Source organism: Marmota flaviventris, chromosome 8 (assembly GCF_047511675.1).
Source record: "Marmota flaviventris isolate mMarFla1 chromosome 8, mMarFla1.hap1, whole genome shotgun sequence".
Classification (NCBI taxonomy): domain Eukaryota; kingdom Metazoa; phylum Chordata; class Mammalia; order Rodentia; family Sciuridae; genus Marmota; species Marmota flaviventris.
Window position 1 is genome coordinate 134,727,382 of NC_092505.1, and position 18,032 is coordinate 134,745,413.

At 37.5% G+C, this 18,032-nt stretch overlaps 1 protein-coding gene across 1 annotated transcript in view; it reads left to right on the forward strand.

Moving 5' to 3' along the window:
• Prkar2a (protein kinase cAMP-dependent type II regulatory subunit alpha) overlaps positions 1–18,032 on the forward strand; it is a 72,836-nt gene that overhangs the window by 29,597 nt on the left and 25,207 nt on the right. The window contains exons 3-5 of the mRNA XM_027933835.2: positions 4,949–5,001; positions 7,896–7,979; positions 14,121–14,227. Coding sequence (XP_027789636.2) covers positions 4,949–5,001; positions 7,896–7,979; positions 14,121–14,227 — 244 coding nt within the window. The remainder of the gene's footprint in view (positions 1–4,948; positions 5,002–7,895; positions 7,980–14,120; positions 14,228–18,032) is intronic.

The following is an 18,032-nucleotide window of genomic DNA, read 5'->3' on the forward strand; positions in this document are numbered from 1 at the left end:
CCCTAAGCAACTTAGCAGTACCCTGTCTCACAATAAAAAGATATAGCTATGTGGTAAAGTACCCCTGGGTTCAATCCCAAGTACCCCTCAAAAATTGAACTCACAGAAACAGAATAGAATGTTGGTTGCTAGAGACTGATAGTAGGGGGAAGTGTGGAATAGCTATTCAGTGGGTATAAGGTTTTAGTTATGCAGGATAAACAATACTGTGTTGTGGACTTGAAAATTTCTTATGAGGGGATAGCTCATATTAAGTGTTTGTATCATAATAAATAAAGAAATGGAGAGGGAAGTAAATTCAAAATCAGTTTTGGAAAATCGATGCATTAATGTCTTTCCACAAATAGAACATAAATAATTTTAACAAAAGCATTCCCTTTTTTACTTTTGGGTTTTTTGTTTGTTTTGTGGTCTAGATGTTGAACCCAGAGCCTTGTGCATGCTGAGGAAGTACTATTTATTGAGCTATGTTTTCAGCCCCAGCTACTTTTGTTTAAATTATAGTAGTATATCTAAAGGCTTGAAGACTATAATTAACATTTGTTGCCTCAGTTATATTAATATATAAAAATATAAAAATGAGCTAGTTGACAAAATACTGTCCTCCAACGTTGAAGGAAAAACAAGCCTAGAAATAAACTTGCCCAAGATGAAGTGTCACTATCAATAAAATTGTGTCAGTTTTATCATTGAAGGTTTAATTTTTTAAAACATTTAAATAAAAACTTTCATACATAAATAAAAATTGAGAAAATGTAATACTCATGCATCCATCTTTTTCCCGTAGTGAAGGTTTTTTTAAAAAGTAGATTATTGAGCTGGGGTTGTGACTCAGTGGTAGAGCACTTGCCTAGCATGTGTGAGGCCCTGGGTTCAATACTCAGCACCACATAAAAATAAATAAATAAAATAAAGGTATTATGTCTAATTACAATTAAGTAATAAATATTTTAAAAAGTGGATTATTATAAGTAGACATTTTTAAGTCTTAAACATGGAGTAGCTGAATAACATGATGTCTGGGGCTGGGGATATAGCTCAGTTGGTAGAGTGTTTGCCTCGCACACACAAGGCCCTGGGTTCAATCCCTAGAACCACACACACACACAAAAAGAACATTGTGTCTGTTCAGATGTCCTTGATGCAGCTTTCCCAATATTCTACCAGAATAACCTATGAAGATGCAAAAAGTAGTAGCAAAAATAGTCCAGGAACTAAGATAAGTGTCTACCTTAATCTTTGGGGCAGAACTGAGATAAGCACCCTGACTTCATCTCCAGGATGAAGAAATGCTTGGAGAAAGGTGGTGAGTCATTAACTCTATTCCATTATTATTTCTTTGGCTCAGTGACCAAGACCCACACCAGCCAGGACCTGGGCATCTGCCCTGCAGGACATTATTTGATGCTGTTTCTGGGACAGGAATGGTGTCTTTTCTTACACTATTTCCTCTAACTTTCTGTATCTGTTTTAGGAAACCAGGTCCACATTGAGAAGGCAGGGTATTGATAGCATTATAGAACAGAGGTCATGACCCACGCAAGTAAAGTATTAAGGCAGAAAAGGGAGAGTCCTGTGTACAGGACATGCTGGAAGCTACCATCTTTGAAATGTTTAATGTGTTCAGAGAACCATTGAGGAATGGAAAACTAGGATATATTTGGACCAGGAATGCAGTTAGTAAGTGTCTTTAAGAAACTGGGATTTAAATTGGGAGTGTATATTAGCTTATCCTCTAGTTATAGATATATGGATTTTTTTTAATAACACAGGACTTCTCAGAGCTCTTTGTTTATTTAGGTTTTTTTTTTTTTTTTTTTTAATGTGGTGCTGGAGATTGAACCCAGTGCCTCATGCATGCTAGGCAAGCACTGTACCACTGAGCCACAACCCTGATATATGGAGTCTTTTAGCTATCATACAAATGAATTGAGATTAGGGTCAAGAACTTTTTTTTTTTTTTTCCTTGCCTGGTAACAGATGAGAAATCCCAACAAACCAATAAGGGCCTGTGAATGAAGTGAACAAATTAAGGATATGAGAGGAATGAAGGCCAGAAAGATTCACTACAAAAGACTCAGTACAGTTCAAGAAAACATTACCTTATGAATTCTGAATAAATAGGAAACTCAATTCAATACTTAAAGATGTCAAAAAGAGCAAAGTTGTTAAGGGCAAAAATCTGTGATGGAAGGCAGCATTGAAGGAAGAACAGTTGTCAAAAGAGCTAAGATAAAGAACAGGACTAAGCTAACAATAACTAGTATTCCTGAAAACCAAAACAAATGAAATAAAAGTAATAACAGTAATAGCTTAAAGAATTAGGGTTTACTGCATCCTGACTGTATGCCAGGCACTTGAATACTTAAATCATTAGGACAGTATTCAGAGGAAAATTGCTTATTTGAACTCCTTTATGCAGAAGAAAGGGTGGAGATTTGCAATAAATCACCTCTGGTCACACAGCTATTGTAGTTAATGAAGCTTTATTAGAAGAAAACTTTCCCAGCCAGGCATGATAGCACAAGCCTGTAACCGCTGCACCAGCCCAGGAGGCCAAGGCAGGAGGATCAGGAGTTCAAAGCAAGGCTCAGCATCTTAGCAAGGCCCTAAGCAACTCAGTGAGACCCATCTCTAAATATTAGAGATTTTAGAATTATTAAAAATTCTATTAAAAATTATTAATAATTATTAAAAAGGACTGGGGATGTGGTTCAGTGGTTAAGCAACCCTGGGTTCAGTCCCTGGTACCAAAAAAAAAAAAAAAAAGAAGAAGAAGAAGAAAACTTTACCCAGCATGTAATGATCTATACTGTAAAGAGGGAAAAGGTTTGGTTTGTTGAATTCTGAGTGACATCAGTGATCACATATCACCTGCTAGCTAGGTTCACAAGAGTTGGCTGTACCAATAGCTTAAGAAAATAGTGAAAGCAGCTTGTAATACACAAAAATACCTTTTGCTTGCAGGAATCAGGAACATTTTGTGACCTTAGGGATCCATTGGAAAGAGAGAGCAAGAGCATCCCTGAGAACCTATTTATTGAGGGGAAGACACTTGAGAAAGTTCTATCCAAATGAGGCAAGGGATTGGGTTTCAGGGGGGTGTAGCCAGTTTCATTGGTGTGACACCCACTCCCAAAGCGGAGGTGCCCAGTCTCACACCTCTGTCGCTCAGAGCTAAGGGTTCATGCTGATTCCTATGTGGCAGCTCTCGACAATCACATCTAGATCATTTTGACAAGACAGTTTTGTTAGTACAAACGCTTTTTTTTTTTTTTTTTTGTACTGAGACTGAACCCAGGGGCGCTTAACCACTGAGCCATATCCCTAGCTCCTTTTTTATATTTTATATACAAATAGGGTCTTGCTGAGTTGCCTAGGGGCCTCGATAAATTGCTGAGGCTGGCTTTGAACTCGAGATCCTCCTGCTTCAGTCTCCCAAGCTGTTGGAATTAGAGCCTTGCATCACCACGCCCTGTGCCCCCCTTTATTTTGGGGGTGTACCAGGGATTGAACTCAGGGGTACTCGACACTCAGCCACATCCCCAGCCCTATTATGTATTTTATTTAGAGACAGGGTTTCATTGAGTTGCTCAGCACCTTGCTTTTGCTGAAGCTGGCTTTGAAGTCTTGATCCTCCTGTCTCAGCCTCCCGGGATTATAGGCATGTGCCATCATGCCCAGCCCCTTTTAAAAAAATTCACTAATAATTCATTGTATATTTGCCAGCAGTAATACCACAGGTAAGATTCTAAAATAATGATTTATATAGGCATCTCTAGTCTTAATCTTTCTTTTTATTCCATATTTGTACTCCTCTCCAATATAAAACATCAGTGTGTTAGTAGAGTTTTAGAATTATTATTCCATTACGAATCACAGTTCTTTTTTAAGGTTGGAATATATTCTTCTGAAGGTGGATGGTTCAATCCCCAGTACTGACAAAAAAAATTTTTTGTGAGACATGATGTCATAAATCTGTACTCCCAGCTTACTCAGAAGGCCAAAGCTGGAGGATTGCTTGAATTCAGGAGTTTTAAAAGTTATACCTGCACATAATTACTCTGAAGTATTTTAATTCATTTTTTGAGTAATTACCTTTGTTTCTCTTGTGTTTATAGTACATATATATTATACTTTATGTTTTTTTAAGTTTCTGTTTCATAACTTAGCATAGGTAGCACCTTCTTATTTGTACTTGCACTACCATAAGATTTAGCAGGTGATATATTTATCATCTCTTGTTGTGTCCCAGGACAAAACACTCAGGGTCACTCCAGGTGATCTGGGCTACACGAAATAATCACACAGAGACACAGAAATCCTTTTTTCTTTGGGTCCTGTGAAGGCTCCTCTGACCTTAGGGGTAGAGAGAGAGAGAGAGAGAGCGCGAGGGAGCGAGCGAGTGCGTGGCACACGTGCTGAGCCCTTTTATTGGGGAGAAACCGTTCAAATGAGGCAAGGGGTCAAGTTTCGGGGGGTTGAATTTAGCTTGTTGATGTCTGCTGTCAGCAGACTGATATCTAGGGAAGCCTTGCCCATCTCATGAGCTGTGTGGGGATCATGGCAGAACAAGCGAAAAGACTAAAGCGAAGCCTGCCCAAACAGAGGGGCAACGTGGGCTCAATGCCCATAGTTCACACACAGCCCATGGCTGGCTTTTGCCACATCTCCACATTCTCATCACTCAAGGCTAAGGGGCGCTCGGTTCCTATGTGGCAGCTCCTGACAGTCTCTCTCCTATTTTCTATCATCATTCTCTAGAGAGTTGGGTTTTTAATACCCAAGGGAATATCTAACAGTAGTAGGTACTTAATATATATATTAATTGAAAGAGGGAATTTAAAAGAATCATTAGAACTTTAGAAAACAGTGAATAAAAAGAAATTGTGTACATTTCCTATTTTTCCTAAAGTCATGCATCTCTGTTTCTTCTCTCCAATTTTAGTCTGTGCAGAGACCTATAACCCTGATGAGGAAGAGGAAGATAATGATCCAAGGGTAAGGACTAAAGCAAAAGTTATGTAGAATTATTGTATTTCTCAACTATCTCCTTTCTTTTACATACCAAAATTTAATCATACTGGGGCTGGGGTTGGCTCAGTGGTGGAGCTCTTGCCCTAGTATATGTGAGGCACTGGGTTTGATCCTCAGCACCACATAAAATAAATAAAATAAAGGTATGGTGTCCACCTACAACTAAAAAGATACTTTTTTAAAAAAAATTAATCATACTGATGATTAAAATAAATATAAATTAAAAAGCTCTATAATAAGATGTCATTTTTTATTTTTTTTAATTTAAGTTTTATCTTTTTTGGTGCTGGGGATTGAACCCAGGGATACTTTAAACACTCAGCTACATTCTCACTTCTTTTTATTTTGAAATGGGGCCTCACTACTTGCCAAGGCTGGCCCTGAACTTTTGATCCTTCTACCTCAGCCTCCTGAGTTTGTGGGATTACAGGTAATGGTGCCACATGCCTGGCACCATTTTTTATCTAGCAGATTGAAAGCAGCACTGTTTAAGGGTGTGATGAGGAGTACCTAGCTGTAGCTAAATCAGAAATCTTAAACATGATGAAACCAACTGATTCAACTGTTAACCCAAAGGGGAATTTAGCCCTAATAAACAGTTAGATCTTTCCTAAGAATATACAAATGGAGACCATTACAGTGTTGTAATAATGAAAAATGGAAACAAGCTATATGACCTTAAATAAAGGAATACCAGGGATTAAACTATGTTAAATTCAAGTCAACAGAATCTGCAGCCATTGAAAATGATTATATAGGGTAGGATAATGGCATAGAATATATGTTTGTATGAGGTACATTTTAGAATATTTTATAACATAAAAATTTAAATATATTTATCTGTTTATGTATTTGTTTTTATGTATATACAGATAATTAAAGACACTTTAAAGTTTTATCATATATACTTTAAAATGGGTAACCTGTGAAAGATTTTTGAAGTATTCTAATGATAAAATGCTACCATCATGTAATTACAAATTTAGAATAAATTGATAAATTTCAATATCCTGGATACTATAAAATTCTTAATGTTTTTAAAAATTAAGACACATTTTTTCAACTTTAATATTACATATTTAAAATAATGGCATTTCTGTCAGATTAAATGATATACTTTTTTAGAGTGAAGATATTGCTTTGAGGGAACTTGATAGGTATCTCAATTATAATACCAGTGTAAGGTAGTAATTATTTCTTTTTAGTTCAGGAAGCATTCATTATCTATAATAATAATGAAAATAATAGTGTTTTGACCACCTATTATGAATGCAAATTATCGTTTGTTTAATCCTTATGACAGTTAAATCCTTAATTGTTATTTAATCCTTATGACAACTTTAATTTGCAGATACCACTACTCCTGCTAATAATAAATTGTTAATACTTTAGCTTATACAGCCATTGTTTACTTACCATCTTTACTTAGATGTCAATAGACAATTTAACAAGAACTCCTGATTTCCCTTTAAATATTCTTTTCCTCCCCCAGCCTTTCCCTGTTTTCATTTATACCAGCTCCAGTGTTCATTTGCTTTGGCCGAAAACTTGAGAGTCCCCTTCAGTTTACTTCATTTTTACCCCCACATCCAATTTTTCAATAAATCCCATGTCTTCAAAGCATATTGTGTACTTCTCAGCACCTCCATGGCTACCACCTTGGTTCAAACCACCACCATCTGGCACTAAGATAGACACTCTGGCTTCCTGGCTTCCATTCTAATCTTTTTTCAGACTTTTCTTCATTTAGCAGCCAGTATGTATCTTTAAAAACAGTCAGATTTCCTCCTCAGTCATTATCCTCAAATCACTCCCATGGTGCTAGAGAAAATTCCAGTTTCTCTATGATTTACCATGACCTCTGATTTGAGCATCTTTCTCTCCCCAACCCCCCAGCCCAGTCTCTTGATTTTTCCCTCTTACTCTGTATCAATCACATCTATCTCCTAGTTATTTTTCGAATTTGATATTCAGTCTCCTATTGTAAAACCTTGGTTTTACTTGCTCTTCCTACAGAGCATGACTTACTCCCTCAGGTTGTACTCATTTCCTTGAGATATGTACACATTGTCACCTGAATGAGGTCTAACCTGTGGCTTCCCCCATCCCCATCCCCTTCACACTTCTTATCTCCCTTGCCTTAATACTCTCTAACATATTTATATACTCATTGAAAGTAAAGGTAGATATTTTTGTCTATGAGTTCACTGCTGTGTGACAAGAGTTAGGATGGTACTTGGCACTGAGTCTGGACTCAGTATTTTTTTTTTAATTTTAATATTTATTTTTTAGTTTTCGGCAGACACAACATCTTTCTTTGTATGTGGTGCTGAGGATCGAACCCGGGCTGCACGCATGCCAGGCGAGCGTGCTACCGCTTGAGCCACATCCCCAGCCCTGTACTCAGTATTTTTTGAATGAACAGATTTATAACCCTTTGCTTTATATATGAAGACCTTGAGGCTCCTTAGGGATAGTTGACTTGCTGCCAGTCACACAGCCATCAGATAGCTCCAGAGTCATGCTCGTCACCCTTGTATAACATTGCTCCTTCACATTCAGGATATTGCTTGGTATTTGTGTAGAATTAAAATTATAGAAAGCATGCTTTTAGTTTTTCCTACTTTAAAAAATACATACATACATATATATGTTTATGGACACAATGCCTTTATTTTTATGTTGTGCTGAGGATTGAACCCAGTGTATCACATATGCTAGGCAAGCACTCTACCACTGAGCTACAACTCCAATCCCAAATTTTTCCTACTTTTTAAGAGAAAGAGATATATCACTTTTTAAGCAGGTAAGTTTTAAATGGAATAAACCATTTTCCCTGGCTTTATTTGGTTTGACAGGTGATTCATCCTAAAACTGATGAACAGAGATCCAGACTTCAGGAAGCTTGTAAAGATATTCTTCTTTTCAAAAATCTTGATCAGGTAATAATGATTTTAAAAATATTTTTATTATAATTACTTTTTAGTTTTTTTCCTATTAATCATTTAAAGTTTGTAGCATTTTAGTCATAGTTGTATGAAACATGAAATCTTGGATTCATTTTACTTTACAAATATTTTATTGTGTTGACCACTATAATGTGAACATGATTTTTCACATGACTTTTAATATTTTTTCTGATCTGCTTCAACACTTCCTCAAAGATAATGCTGGTAATATGAGGACCATGTGATTTAGTGTTGCCAGAAAATGCTCTAGTCTGCATGATTCTGGCCTGGCTTGGTTTGGAGGGTCTGAATTTATGCTGCAAATGGATTCATTGGTCCAAAGATGCTCTTTTGTAATTTTCTTCACAAGGTAACATGTTAACCCACTAGAATTATGTGATTATTTTTCATACCTCAGATATTGGGCTCCTGCTTCTTGGTGAAGATCTTAGACAAAGAGCACTTCTTGCAAATCATATATGTCTTAGAATCTGTGGTGTAGCCTGTTCTTCTCTTGGTGGTAGAGATAGAGAACAAGGACTGCCTCCTAAGGATAGGCATCCGAGTGCAGGTGGCCTGTAAACAACAGAAATTTATTTCTTACAGTTCTGGAGACTGGGATGTGTAAAATAAAAATATCAGCAGATTCTGTCTCTGAAAGACCTACTTCAAGGTTTGTGGATGGTCACCTTCTCTCTGTATCCTCACATGGTAGAAAAAAGGAGGGAACTTGCAAGGGTCTTTTTTATAAGAGAATTAATCTCATTCACTAGGAGACCCTACCTCCTTAATACTATTTTGTTGGGAATTAGGTTTGTTTGTTTCTTTGTTTGTTTGTTTGTTTTTAAAGAGAGAGAGAGAGAATTTTAATATTTATTTTTTTTAGTTTTTGGCGGACACAACATCTTTGTTTGTATGTGGTGCTGAGGATCGAACCCGGGCCGCACACATGCCAGGCGAGCGCGCTACCGCTTGAGCCACATCCCCGGCCCGGGAATTAGGTTTTAACATGAATTTGAGAAGAACATATATCTTTTGCCTATAGCTATAGGGAATCTTCAGAGTTTCTATTTCCCTACTCTGAAAGCCATATGCTAAAGCTATATTCTTCTTCTTGCTTGAATGAAACTCCTTTATGTATATGTGCCAGATTTTCTTTCATTCTTCTTATGCTTAAGTGAAACCCCATTATGTATATATCCCATATTTCATTCATCCATTGACTGGCAACTAGGCTGGTTCCATTATTCAGCTACTGTGAATTGTGCTGCTGTAAACATGGGTATGAATGCATTGCTATAGTATGATGACTTTAATTATTTGTGATAAATATGAGAAGTGGTATAGTTAGGTCATGTGGTAGTTCCATTTCTAGTCTTTTGAGAATGTACAAACTGATTTCCATAGTGGTTAAACTAATTTATAATCCCTCCAACAATGTAAAAGTGCTCCTTACCCCCCCCCCCATTTTCTTCAGTATTGAATACACTTGTCTTAAGTGTGCTTTGAAATTTGACAAATGCATATGCAGGTATTAAGATATAGAACATTACCACCATCCCATGCCTTTTTTAAAAAATATTTTTTTAGTTGTTGATAGACCTTTATTTTACTCATTTACTTATTCATGGTGCTGAGAATCGAACCCAGTGCCTCATACATATCAGGCAAGTGCTCTACCACTGAGCTACAATCCCAGCCCCCATCCCATGCCTCTTTTTTTTTTTTTTTTTTTTTTTTAGAGAGAGAGAGGGAATTTTTTCATATTTATTTTTTAGTTTTCGGTGGATACAACATCTTTATTTTATTTGTATGTGGTGCTGAGGATTGAACCCAGCGCCCTGCGCATGCCAGGCGAGCACGTTACCGCTTTAGCCATTGACCCCATCCCATGCCTCTTAATGATTATTTCTTATCTCCCTCCTCCAGAGGCAACTACTGTTTTGATTTATTGCCTAATAAACTAGATTGCCTATTCTAGAATTTTATATAAATGGGATTATATATTTGGGCATGGTGGTGCATGCCTATAATCCCAGCAATTTAAGCTGGGAGAACCACAAGTTCAAGGCGAGCCCCTGTTTCAAAATAAAAAGTAAAAAAGGAAGGGTATGTAACTTGATGGTAGAACACTCTGGGTTTAACCCCAGTATTGAATTTTAAAAGCCTGGGGTAGCGAGGTGCAGTATGTACTCTTTTTCATGAAATTTCTTTTTCATTCAGTACTGGGGATAAAACCCAGATCTTTTTGTATGCTAAGCAAATGCTCTTAACACTAAGCTATATCCCCAACTCTGTATGAAGTTGCATAATATTTCTGTGGTTTATTCATATTCTTGTATATATCAGTAATTCATTTCTTCGGCCTCTTCCTCCTCTTCCTCTAGTTCTCTTCCTCCTCTCTCTTGTTCTCCTTCTCTCTCTCCCTTTTGGTCGCTCTCTCATTCTTCCTCTTGTTTTTTTTTTTTTTTTTAATTGAACTCAGGGGTGCCTAACCACTGAGCAACATCCCCAGCTCTGTGTGTATGTATGTGTGTGTGTGTGTGTATTTATATATATTTAATTTATTTATTTATTTTTTTTTATAAGTATTTTTTTAATGAAAGCATCTACATTTTTTTTTGAAATTTTAATATTTGTTTTTTAGTTTTTCGGCGGACACAACATCTTTGTTTGCATGTGGTGTTGAGGATCGAACCCGGGCCGCACGCATGCCAGGCGAGCGCGCTACCGCTTGAGCCACATCCCCAGCCTATATATTTAATTTAGAGACAGTCTCGCTGAGTTGCTTAGGACCTCGCTCAATTACTGGGGCTGGCTTTAAACTCGGTATTCTACTACCTCAATCTCCAGGTGGGCACCACTGCAACCAGTTCCTCCTCCTTTTTTAATTTTTACTTTTAATTTGAACAAGTTTTAGACTTACAAAAAAAGTTTGAAAAATAGTATATATCTCTATAAGGGAATAAGTCATCGCTTATCCAGTATCTCAACAACATTACCATCTTACATAGTCATAGTATAGTTATCAAAATCAAGAAATTGGAGCTGGGGTTGTGGCGTAGTAATAGAGCACTTGCCTAGCATGTGCAAAAAAACCAAGGAATTGACATCATTACAGTAGTATAAGTTAAAAAATCACCTTGTTCAAATTGGTTTTCTCACTAATTGTGCTCCTTCTCTTTTGTGTGTGTGTGTGTGTGTGTGTGTGTGTGTGTGTGTGGTTCTGGAGATTGAACCAGGGCCTCACCCATGCTAGGTAAGTGCTCTGCTGAGCCATATCTCAGCCCTTTTTATTTTAAGACAGAGTATTACTAAGTTGTTGGGCTGGCCTCAAACTTGTGATCCTCCGTAGCCTCCTATGTAGCTGGAATTACAGTTGTGCACCACTATGCTCAGCCTGACTAATGCATTTCTTCTAAAGGTCTAATCCAGAATACCACGTTGCATTTGGTTGTTATTCTTAGTTTCCTCCAATCTGGGACAGTTTTCATTCCTTCCTTTTTTTTTTTTTTTTTGTATCAGGGTGCTCTACCACTGAGCAACATCCACAGCCATTTTTTTTTTTTTAATCTTTTTTTATTTTGAGACAGGGCCTTGCTGTGTTGCGGCTTAGGCCCTCACTAAGTTGCCAAGTTAGCCTTCGTCAAACTTGTGATCCTCCTGCTTCAGCCTTTTAAGTCACTAGAATTACAGACATGCGCCATCATACCAACTATCCCCAGCCTTTAAAAAAAAACATAAAACAGATACAACACTTTTTTATACCTTTATTTTATTTATTCATTTTTATGTGGTACTAAGGCTCGAACCCAGTGCCTTGCACATGCTAGGCAAGCGCTCTACCACTAAGCCACAACCATAGCCCCTATCCCTAGCCCTTTTTAAAAATTTTTTATTTTGTAACTCCGCATCATTTACAAGAATGGGAAGTTATGTTTCATATATGGGTAATATGTTGAAATATAGTCTACTATCATGAATAACTAAAAAGGACAAATAAAAAGTTTTTTTAAATAAAATAAAAACTTTTTATTTTGAGACAATGTCTCACTGAGTTGTCCAGGCAGGCTACCATTGAACTTGCAATCCTTTTGTCTTGGCCTTCCAAGTAACTGGGGTTATAGGTACACGCCTGGCTTGTTTTGTTTTTCAGTCTTGAATCACATATTGCAATTGGTTGTTGTAGTATCATTTTACTCCCTCTAACCTAGAATGCTCCCCTGCCCCCCTGTATTCCCATATCTTATGGCACTGATTTTTTTGAAGAGTCTAGACTAGAAGAAGAAAAGTTAGAAGCAGCTTCTAAGAGATAACCCATAAGCCAGGTATAGATGTATGTTTGATCTGTATTATACATGAAAATTTATATTTATGACAGTATTTTTTCTGCTTTTTTTTAAACTTGCCAGTATTTAAATAGGAGATTTCAAGCAACACTAGACCCACATTCCACATGAATGTATGAGTATTAAGCCATCTTTTTAGTATTTTCAGCTTTTTATGGTATTCAGCATATGAAACGTGCTAGGCGAGTGTTCTACTGCTGAGCCACAACCCCAGCCCCCTCTTCCTTCCTTCCTTCCTTCCTTCCTTCCTTCCTTCCTTCCTTCCTTCCTTTTCTTTCTTTCCTTTCCTTTCCCCTTCCTTCCTTTCTTCCTTCCTTCCTTCCTTTCTTCCTAAAGATGCCTTTTGATCATATTATTTTAGGTAGCACAGTCACTCTGACAGAAGATTAAATAATATGGAATTATTCAGCAATAAAAATTATTTCTTTGCCAGGTCCTCAATCTACATTGCCCCATAAATAAAGTCTCTTTGAGTTGAAGCTAGTATTTAGTGTCCCCTAACAATCACTGGTCTCCCTGTCTGACAGAGGAATGCTGGCCCAAAATTGAGACTACTATTTTGTTAGGTCGGTCTTTCTTCCTTCCCTCCCTCCTTCTCTCCCTCCCTCCTTCCTTCCATTCTTTTTTTAATATTTTTTTTTTTAGTTGTTGATGGACTTTTATTTATTTATATGTTGTGCTGAGAATTGAACCCAGTGCCTCACACATGCTAGGCAAGTGTTCTACCACTGAGCCATGACCCCGGCACTCTTTTTTTTTTTTTTTTTAACATTTTTTTAGTTGTAGTTGGACACAATACCTTTATTTAATTTATTTATTTCTATGTGGTGCTGAGGATTGAACTCAGCATCTCGCACGTGTTAGGCGAGTATTCTACTGCTGAGCCACAACCCCAGACCCTCTTCCTTCCTTCCTTTCCTTTCTTCCTTCCTTCCTTTCTTTCTTCCTTTCTTCCCTCCCTCGCTCCCTCCCTCCCTTTCTTTCTTTCCTTTTTTTTGTAGGGCTGGGGGTCAAATCCAGGACCTCAGGCATGCTACCACTGAATTAAATCATAGCAAAAGCTCTCTTGCTATGATGTAATAGTATTTTTTATTACACTTATTAGTATAGTTATCTTCTTGTGGCAGGTAATATTGGTAAGTAATTACATATTATGGATAAATGAAGCAATAATCCCATTTATTAAGTACTTGTTGTATGGTAAATACTTCCCCCAGATTTTTCTCCTTTAATTGTAAAAATTGATGATCTAGCAACTTTATTATTTTGAAATTTTATGAATGAAGAACCTGAAGTTCAGAGAGACTAATGGTGTGCTGGACTACTCAGAGGCAGTGTACTACTACACAAAATAACCTCCAAGGCTATCACAGCTCTTTAGATTTGATGATTCTGTTAATGTCAACACCTGTAAGAAGGTGGCAGTACGTGGCTTTATACATGATATACTGGAGCCATGAAGGCAGGTGAGTCATGTAGCTACAACTGGGATAACGGGGACCATGATCTACATAATCTATTTTTGTATAAGTTGTAGAAAGCTTTTTCAAAACAGTACTCCTCAGAAAAGTTGGTAATTGTGCTACCTACTGAGGTACCTGGAGTTACAAAGCTGAATAATCCTAGAATAATAGTTGTTTGCAAAAGTTCTTAGAGTTCTGCATAACTTTGGGGAATAGACTCTTTGGGAACTTCTGTTATATAGAAGATAAATTGAGATAGCTGTGGCCATTATATTTTTTAGCAAATGTAAAAGCCACTTTTTCTCTTTGTATGTACCCTGTAGGAACAGCTTTCTGAAGTACTCGATGCCATGTTTGAAAGGATAGTCAAAGTTGATGAACATGTCATTGACCAAGGAGATGATGGAGACAACTTTTATGTCATAGAAAGGTAGGAGATAGAGCTTTGCAATTGTATTGCCAGACTTAGGTGGGTTTATGACTCGGGGAACATACTTTACTCTGTGCTGTGTCCATGCAGAGAGGCTTAGCAGCGGGTGAGCAAGCTTCCCAAAGCCTTATGAAGGGTCACAGCCTGCCCCTCTCCATTGCTGTCTTGAGTCCTCAGAGCAACCTATATGTGGGGAACAACCATTTATAGTACGGAGTTTGACAAAGAATGCCTGATGTGCTTTATTATGTATATATCATTAGTCAGTGTTAAGATAAATTGATTTCCTTAAAGAATAGCCAGGATGCTATATTATCATTTGGATCTCTGAATTTCAACCTGATTTTACACATGAATACACTACCTTGACCTCCATTCCTCTAGCCCATTTTGGCTTTGTTCTAAAGGAATAGAGGTAAGCTATACTGTGAAAAATTAAATATCTGAATTTGATCCACCCACCTTATTGTGTCTTATTAGCCTCTTGAGTTGACAGTATTCTCTTGTAGTGCGGTAGGGTTCCTTCTGACTTCCTCTCAGTCCTGAAAGGAGCACCTTCACCAGAGTCTAAGTTAATAAGATGCTCTTTCACCCAATATCATCTGTTAATCTTTTGGAAAAAAAATGTTTGAAGTAATTTCAGAGTTACAGAAAGCTTGTACAAATAATATAGAAAATTCTTATAAATACGGGTCCCCCAAGTTAATGTTCTACCATATTTGCTTTATCAGATTGTTGAGAGTAAGGTGCAGATATCACGAATGCTCTTTATCTCCAAGTACTTCAATTTGCATTTCCTTAAAATGACATTTTCTTATGCACAGAATAGTTAAAACACTCAAATAATTGTATACTACTGCATCGAATTGTTTAATGTACAGATTTTATTCTAAATTTCCAATTATTTCCCTGATTATTGAGTCCATTTTCTTGTTTGTTCATTTTTTTTTTGGCTTTTTTGATTTCCATCAAGTACCTGTGGTACGTTCTTCTCAAACCTTTGCTTGTTCAGGTTTTTGAACAGAAAATGCTCTCACTTCCTATTGGCTCTTGATTCCTGTGATTATTATAGTTAAAAGGAAATGTTTTTACTTAAACAGTAAAGATAATATATCTTTTCAAAGAAAAGACCTTTTACCTGTTATGCTTAATCCTTCCTATATAGAAATGCTGATAGTAATGAAAGAATAATTTTTAGTTATCTCCGTGTCCAGAAGTCACCTTACACCTTCTGTGTATTTCCCACCAAAATAGATTTCCCAGCAGGCTTTTACAATCTGAAAAATAAGTACCCATCTGCAGGCATCCACAGCTTAAAGTCTGAAATGCCTATTGACAAAGGAAATGATTCATTATACATTTAAATGGGATTTGATGATTCTGTTAATGTCAACACCTGTAGGAATCCTTTATATGTAGTGAAAGTGGAAGATTATCATTCAAGTAAAAAGATACAGTTCTGATCTCAAAAAGCTTATTCTAGTTAGGGAGACAGACCCTTAAATAGATGATTATTATGTAATATGGTGATAAAATGTGTCCCATTATTTAGAGAAGTATTTGGAGATATCAGGAGATGCCCTCTACAGTGCTTCTATCTGAATTGGTTTGTCTTCCCTGAAGTTAAGTTTCTAGTGTCTTTTAGAAGAGAGACTAAAAACACTTCATTGAAGTTATTCTTAATTTCATGTTTCTCATTTATGACCTTATAACTTGCCTTGTATACCAAGCCTACTGTATGTCAGGTTCTCTGTTGAGTACATTTGGTACCATATAATTGATTGAGTGGCTTGGTTTTATTCTCTGCTTTGCATTTAATAAGTGATATTTATTTTTAAAAAGTGATATCTTTTTATAGACAATTTTTTGTTTTGTTTTATGGTACTAGGTGTTGAACCCAGAAGTACTTTATCACTCACCTATATCCCCAGTCCTTTTTATTTTTTATTTTAAGGCAGGGTCTCACTAAGTTTCTTAGAGCCCCACTGAATTGCAGAAGCTGTCCTCAAACTTGTGATCCTTCTGCCTCAGCCTCCTGAGCTTCTGGAATTATAGGTGTACACCATTACAGTTTTTGAAAATAGTCTAGAAGTAATTTAGCAATAATCTCATTGTTAGAATGTATCCTTCCATTGTTTATTCCATGCTTTACTGTAGAGATCAGATGCCTGAACCAAAACTGGGTTCAGACAGTAAAGACTGTTGATGCTGCATATCCACTAAAAGAGTATAAAAGTCTTATTATTCATATAACAAGGCTTTTTGAGGAGAGCAGGGTAGGTTCCTAAGCAGGACCCAAAATGCCTTGTATACCAGGCCTACTATAGGTCAGGTTCTATAGGGAGAGGTGACTTCCTTGGAATTTTATGGTTGTTACAAAGTAGGGATAGGGTTAGGGTACTTTTTCACATAAGATGGCATATTGTTTGAGCTCCCCATCAGTACCAGTGGAGGGAGCACACAGGTACTTTTATCACCTTGCCCAGATGTGGGACGGAAGAGAAAAGGGTGAATGATAGAGTTTGAAACTATCAAAAACTAAGTATCAAAATTGGAGTCTTTAGCCGGGTGCAGTGGTACACGCCTGTAATCCCAGTAACTCAGGATGCTGAAACAGGGAGGATTGTGAGTTCAAAGCCAGCCTCAGCAATGGCAAGGTACTAAGCAACTCAGTGAGACCCTGTCTCTAAATAAATACAAAATAGGGCTGGAGATGTGATTCAGTGGTTGAGTGTCCTTGAATTCAATCCCCAGTACCCAAAAACAAACAAACAAAAAATGGAGTCTCTATTACATTAACACATTTTTACATTAGGTCATACATTATGTAATCTAATCTTTAAAGTCTATTTTAAGCATTTTATAGAATGTATTATTATCCTATCCTGAAGAATAAGGATAAGAAGGATATCTACACTCACCACTTCCAGTCAGTGTTGCACCAGAGGTCCTAACCAGTGCAAAAAGCAAAGTAAAGTGTCACGTTGCTTATGACGAAAACACTCAGGGTCACTCCAGGGGAACTGGGCTGCACGAAATAACCACACAAGAGACAGAAATACCTTTATCTTTGTGGGTGCTGTGACAGCTCCTCTGACCTTAAGGGTCCTCAGAAAGAGAGAGAGCATGTGATGACCCCTTTTATTGAGGAGAAGCCATTCAAAAGAGGCAAGGGGTTAAGTTTCAAGGGGCTGAGTCTAGTTTCATGATATCTGCTGTCAGCAGGTTGAAGGCCACACCCAAGGGCAGAGTAAGAGAAGGGGATATATAAAGGGCGTTTCCTTGGAGCATTCTATCCCAAACAGGGCAAGGGGTAATACCATGGGGCTGCAGGAAGGCACGCTTATGCACGAAGACACATTTGGTTGCATTATTTCTACCTCAAGATCGGGGCTACTGTCTTCAGCAACTTAAGAGTAGCCAGATCATGGGAGGATGACCAACAGTGCCTCAACCGATCAGGAGGGGAAAACGCTGGTCACATGACATGAAAGCCTCCCACAATAAAGGAAGAAAGGAAAGACATATAGATGGAAAGAATGAAGTAAAATGTGTTTCACTCAGCTTTTTCCACTGCTGCAGCTGAAAGACCCAACAGAACAACTGTAGAGGAGGAAGGGTTTATTTTGAGGCTTGTGGTTTCAGAGGTCTCAGTCCATAAGTGGCTGGCTCCATTCCTCTGGGCTCAAGGTGAGGTAGGACATTATGGTAGAAGAGTGTGGCAGAGGGAAGCAGCTCACATGGTGATCAGGAAGCAGAGAGAATTCTCCACTTGCCAGGTACAAAAATATACCCCAAAGCCATG